The 6063-nt window shown below is 36.8% G+C and overlaps 1 protein-coding gene across 1 annotated transcript in view; it reads right to left on the bottom strand.

Moving 5' to 3' along the window:
- Window positions 1–6063, bottom strand: part of LOC107745552 (chromodomain-helicase-DNA-binding protein 9-like) — a 75209-nt gene that overhangs the window by 23325 nt on the left and 45821 nt on the right. Inside the window, 7 exon segments of the mRNA XM_016559443.1 lie at window positions 988–1231; window positions 2833–2954; window positions 3676–3813; window positions 3922–4008; window positions 4179–4296; window positions 4498–4553; window positions 5614–5682. Of these exon segments, the coding sequence (XP_016414929.1) occupies window positions 988–1231; window positions 2833–2954; window positions 3676–3813; window positions 3922–4008; window positions 4179–4296; window positions 4498–4553; window positions 5614–5682 (834 nt within the window).

Raw genomic sequence — 6063 nt, 5'->3', positions numbered from 1 at the left:
GCCATCGAATCGTTTCTGAAGACAGTCAGAACCTTCAGAGGTACATTCGTATAATTAATTCATTCATATATTCATTTGTATAATTCCCTTAGCACTCTTTTAAAACCTCCCAGCTTTTCCGCCCTGTTTTCACTCAAAACGAAACTACTCTGCGTGCTGTGTGCACGTGAGACTGTTACTTAAAACTGTTTTATGCTGGATAGTATTTATTTTTCGCGAGTTGTTCAAATCGCGGTAATCTAATACGGTTTTAATGATAATTAAAAGATGAAACGGTAATACTAACCGTGGGGAATTTTATCATGATTTATCGTCAAACCGGTAAACGTTACATCCCTAAACTTGATGGATGCAAACCACATGGTAACACCAATTTTATAAAATGGAATGATGCAAACTAAAGTTTTAGTCTTAGTTTTATAAAATTAATATTACAAAGGATTACATTATTTACAATATAAATTCTGACCGGATGAGCAGTAGCTGTTGTGAAAAAGCTGATATAAAAAACGCTGACCCAACAGTTAAATTCTATATTAATGCAACAGTTTGCAATGTTTCTCCATCTATTCCATCTATTATTTCTTCATCATATTACTTGATCTTCACTGGTAGTTATGCAAATATATCCACTGTGGCATTAGTGGTATATCAAATTTCCTACCAGTTATATTTCTACCATTATGAGGTATATACTGAAATACCACCCAGCCATAACAGTGATGTTCGATTATTTGCATATCAAGCATCACTATATGGACTTTCTCAGAGATACACTCTGCCAACTTCACAATTACATTTAGTTTGAAAAGGAATAAAATAACCATAATTGAGTTGTGGCTTGCTTTTTTCCCCTCTATCTTTCTCCTTTACAAAACATGATACTAATAGGTAACCAATTCAAAAGCCTTGAATTACAGTTAAGAGGTCTAGATCAATGCGAGGCTGACCTTCCTCTGCTGTGTGTGTGTGGGTGTGAGATCTCACCTGAGCATCTCTGAAGTGCATCTCATACTGCTGGAGCATCTGTCTGCTGACCACACTGCCATGGTACACGATGACGTTGAGGTTCATCCAGGTTCTGAACTCTCTCTCCCAGTTAGCGATGGTAGAGAGAGGGGCGATGATGAGGAAAGGCCCCTTGATCCCTATGCGACAGATCTCATCCAGAAACGTAATGGACTGGATGGTTTTTCCCAGACCCATCTCATCTGCCAGAATACAGTTACGCCTGCAAATTGAGACAGAGGGGCATCAGAGTACCCTTTTTTACATATTTGCTTTTTTAATATTCCCACACACAAGATACCAGGTTAAATTATAAGAGTAGGTGTAAAATTGATTCAAAAATTAAATAAAAAAAATAGCAAAAATCACAATATTAACCCTTCTTGACACAATTCCTGTTGAAATGTAGTGCTACGGCACAAACACAGTCACACGTAATACAACAGTGAGCGTCAGCATGCCCAGAATAATGACAAAACACAGAAAAGGCTGGGAATTCAGCTATTACATTATAGTAACACTTAATGACGTTCAAATTAGGTTTGCAAGTTGCATTTGTACAAAAGCATCAGCCAGATGAGTCGCTGGAATTTAAAGTTATTTAATTCATTCATTATGAGCATCTCATTGATGCTCTCAATGCTGTCTGAAGTCTGAATGGTAGATTAGCTTTCCACCACACTCAATGCACACAGCTCTTCATTCAATGATCTATCTATACATAGAAAGCAAGCAAAAGAACAAGGACACAAAGTGTATAAGAAAAGCCATGCAGCCATTAGCCCACGATGAAAAGTACACTAGGGTTGTGACGGTGATTAAATTTTCACACCGGTTGATCAACGTGTAACAACACCGGTAATACCGGTATCATCGATGGGGGGAGTTGCCGTTTTCCCTTTTTTCCTCACTTTCCTTCGCCTTTAAATAGCTTCTAAATGCCTGTGCGCATTTTACTTTCACTTTCAAATTAGCGGCAATTCAGCATCAATTGCTTGAATGGACAACGACAAACTCACTTATATTAAACATAGAACTTTTGTTAACAAAACAAATAAAAATACACCATGCTATAGGCCTAATATAAAATAACAAATAACTTACACAAAAGTTACTTAAGTAAAAAAAAATAAAAATAAAAAAATGAAAATCAGCAAACACTGTGGAACCAAATAAATAAGAAATAGGCTATAGAACGTTTATTAGCAAAATGAATAAGAAGTTGGAGGCACAACATACACACCTTGATGTAAAATAAAATAAATAAATTACACAAAGTTTAAATAAAGTAAAAATCAGCAAACGCTGTGGAACCAAATAAATAAGAAACGAATATTAAAAAAAACTTCCAAAATCACCTTAGATAAACAGCAAAAGTCAACAGGCTTTTCAAAATCCAAAATATCGCCAAACAGGTGCTTTTGCATTTCGTTTTGAAACTAAATCTTCCACCATCGTCTTGTCTGTCTCACCTCACACTTCTTGTCAGTCAGCTCGACTCACTCTCCTGCTGCTGCTGATCTGTGATGCGACTGTCGTTCAGCACGCTGCATTGAGTTTCAGTTCAGTTTATATTTGTAGTGTCTGTTCTCTTAACTGAACTAAATGATTTTTATTACTATAAGAAAATCAAAACGACGGTGGTGGGCGGTGCCGTGGTGGTCAAGTGACGTAACCAGTATTGCGGCTTAACACCGGTAACACGACTATCGCAGCAAGCCTAAAGTACACCATATGATGCTGTACCACTCAGTAGTTTTATTGACATATATGGGGAAGGTTAAAGAGGAAGAATCCCTGGGTCAGGGCTGAGCATTCACTTACCTGTTGTACCAGTTGAAGAGAAGCCAGTTGACCCCCTCCAGCTGGTAATCCCTGAGACAGTTTCCATTACAATACTCTCGTGACTGCCCCCGCTTCTTCCAGTGACTCGCCGGTGGACGTTCCTGAAAGTGGATTCAGTAAATGGTATTCAAGCACCAAAACTTGCATTATACACACTAACTACCTGCAATACAGTTCAACCAGGCACTGTTTGCTTTGCTACACAAATTCGACATGCATATTTAAATACTTTGCAGCGCAAACATGTCTCCTTTATATATAAATTATAGATACATCCTAAAAGGGAAGTTTGTGTACAATTTCTAGTGATTATGGCAACAGAAATTCATCAAATGATGGAGAAGTGAGTATTATGTATCCAGTAAAGCACACTTTAGGCATGTTAAAGAGGTCCCTGGAGCTCAGAGGCAATTACAATTAGAAAGAGGAATATATGATGAATACATTATTTAAATATTAATATAATATCTTATGCTCACCAAGGCTGCTTTTATTTGATCAAAAGTACAGTAAAAACAATAATTTTGTGAAATATTATTGGAATTTAAAATTATTTTCTATTTTAATATATTTTAAAATGCAACCATTACTTTAGTCTTCAGTGTCAGCTGATCCTTTAGAAATCATTCTAATATGCTGATTTGCTGCTTAAGAAACATTTATTTATTATTTGGAATAGAAATGCTAATAGATACTTGCTGGATGAAATTATTAATAAAAAAAAACATGCTTGAATGGTAATATAATATAATGTAATGTAATATAATAATATAATATAATATATCAATGGTATTAGAGGGAGCAAGAGAGAGACGGTCTCACCACTCTGTTGGTGTGTGGTTTTGCTGCCTGCAGCTTTTTGAACTCTTTGATCTTAGTCTGGTCTACATCTTCCTTCAGCTCCCATGTGCTGTCCTCATACGGCAATGAGCACCATTTCACCAGGTAATACACCACCGGCTACACATGCACACAAAAGAAGGTTTTGAGACTTACACAAAATGCACTGCCAGGAACAGAGAGAGTGCTAACCGCACTCACACACACAATTCACAGAGCAATGGCTACCTCTCCGGTGTCCTTGTCCTCACAGTATGAGACCTCGAGAACTCTGTCCACTTCTACATAGTCAGGATTGAATGGTTCCTCCTCCATCTTAAACACACACATACACATCATTAATAATTACACATAAATCCTGTGTGTCTCCCCAGTGATTATTATGACTAAATGGCATGACATTTAACCCGAAAAGCATCATACAAAATATTCTTTGTGAGAACACAGTGTTTGCTGAAGTTACAAACAAACACAGGCATTCTTACATCAGCAAAGAAGTGTGCTTTCTGCGCCTGTTTGATCTTGAAGCGCTTGATTTTCTGCTGGATCCTCTTGTCTTTCTCTAAATGCTGCTCCGTCGCCCACTCACAGTGAAGATATGAGCTACAACAGACACACAAGTTTACATAATTACTGAATGCTCCTTACACATATGCGAAATTATGCGTGCTCACCAACACATGACTAAATTGCTCTCTGAGCTGCTCCTGGTTATTAGCAATATGTAAAACATAATTTTTTACAGCTTGAAAACTAACAGAGAAAACTGTTAAAGCTGACAAAAGCAGTGCCTAATTGACTTACTAGTTTTTGTACTTGACGTAATACTCTTCGGTTTCTACCATCACCCCAGGAGAAACCTGTTGAATGAAGAATAAAAATAATATAATATTATACACATATTAAATATAATATACAATATTATTAAAATAAATGATAAATAATCAATGATAGTTAGTTTTTTTTTTCATTTTTGAATAAAAAATAATAAGTAATATAATTAATAAATAGTTCATTTTTTCCAATAAAAGTTAATTTAAGTTAACTTATTCTCTGCTGATAAAGAACAGTGTGTAGATTTGTTTCACTATAATGATTGAAATCATATTTAAAATGTGTCTAATGTCTGTTTGAATATTACAGACCCCATTTACACCAGGTATTAATATCTGTTTCGAGTGATCCTATCACAAGCGGTCAGTGCTCAATACAGGTGTAAACACTGGTCCAAAATGTTCTATGGCTGAAAAACTGAAATCACATTTAGAGGTAGTTGAAAAAAGGATTATGTCACCTCTGCATCTAATCACTGCCCTAATGTTTCCTAATGAAATCTGGAAAAGCCCCATACATTTACAGACCTCACAGAGCATGTTTCAGTGACACAGATAACTCACTTGGGATAGAAGCATTTACCAAATTAATAAATAGATTAATGTGAAGCACACATATTACCGTTTAATACTGATTAAAACTATGAGCATTCTGTTTGAAATGTCACATTTGAGGCAAGATTAAAATTCCAGTATATTTCAGAACAGCTATGTGCTAAGATTTCTGTTGCTTTTCCCCAGTGTGATGTACACAGTAGGGCTGTGCGATATGGACAAAAAAAACCTATCGCGATTTCTTTGATAAATTTTGCGATTTTGATTTTAATCACACAAGCTCAAATCGCGATTTTATGACGATTTCGATTAATCGCACAGCACTAATACACAGTCATAAAATTAGAGACAAAATCTGATCACAACTGGTCACAGGAAGTGTGTGTGTGAGGCACATTATGTGTAATACCAGGTGCAAACAGGGCCATAATTCCCTGAATAAAAAATTCATGAGCTCTAAAGATGAATAAGAAAAACAACTTTGTGATTGTGACAAACAAGAACAAGGAAAACAAGATTGTGAAACTCTTACCTCTTTTTTCACCACACGAGATGCCATGATTTTATCAACCACAGCAGCATCTTCCTCAGCAGGGTTCTCCTATACACCAACATAAACCAGATCAGAGACTCTTAGGCCCAATCCCAATTCTATTGCGATATGCTTCCCCTTCCCCTACCCCTCTGCCTACCCCTTCCCCTTGTCCCTTGAAACAGAGTGTCAAGGGGTAGGGGTGAAAATATTCCCCTAAGAATTGGGACACCACTACTATGCCGTCACACGTCATCATACGTCGTCTACCTCCTACGCACACCTATACTGGTGAGCCTTTAATTACCATTCTATATTAATGCGCTGCTTACTGACACACACACACACACACAGAGATCGCGCAGCTCACACATCCGGGAGCAAGATACTTGTCAACGCTGCCCCACGACTTTTTTAAATAACAGTTTAAATACTGAATCGCTACATTAT

This window comes from Sinocyclocheilus rhinocerous, unplaced genomic scaffold (assembly GCF_001515625.1).
Source record: "Sinocyclocheilus rhinocerous isolate Xijiao unplaced genomic scaffold, SAMN03320098_v1.1 scaffold2906, whole genome shotgun sequence".
Taxonomy (NCBI): domain Eukaryota; kingdom Metazoa; phylum Chordata; class Actinopteri; order Cypriniformes; family Cyprinidae; genus Sinocyclocheilus; species Sinocyclocheilus rhinocerous.
The sequence above is the reverse complement of the archived record's forward strand: the minus strand, read 5'-3'. Positions and strand labels throughout refer to the sequence as shown.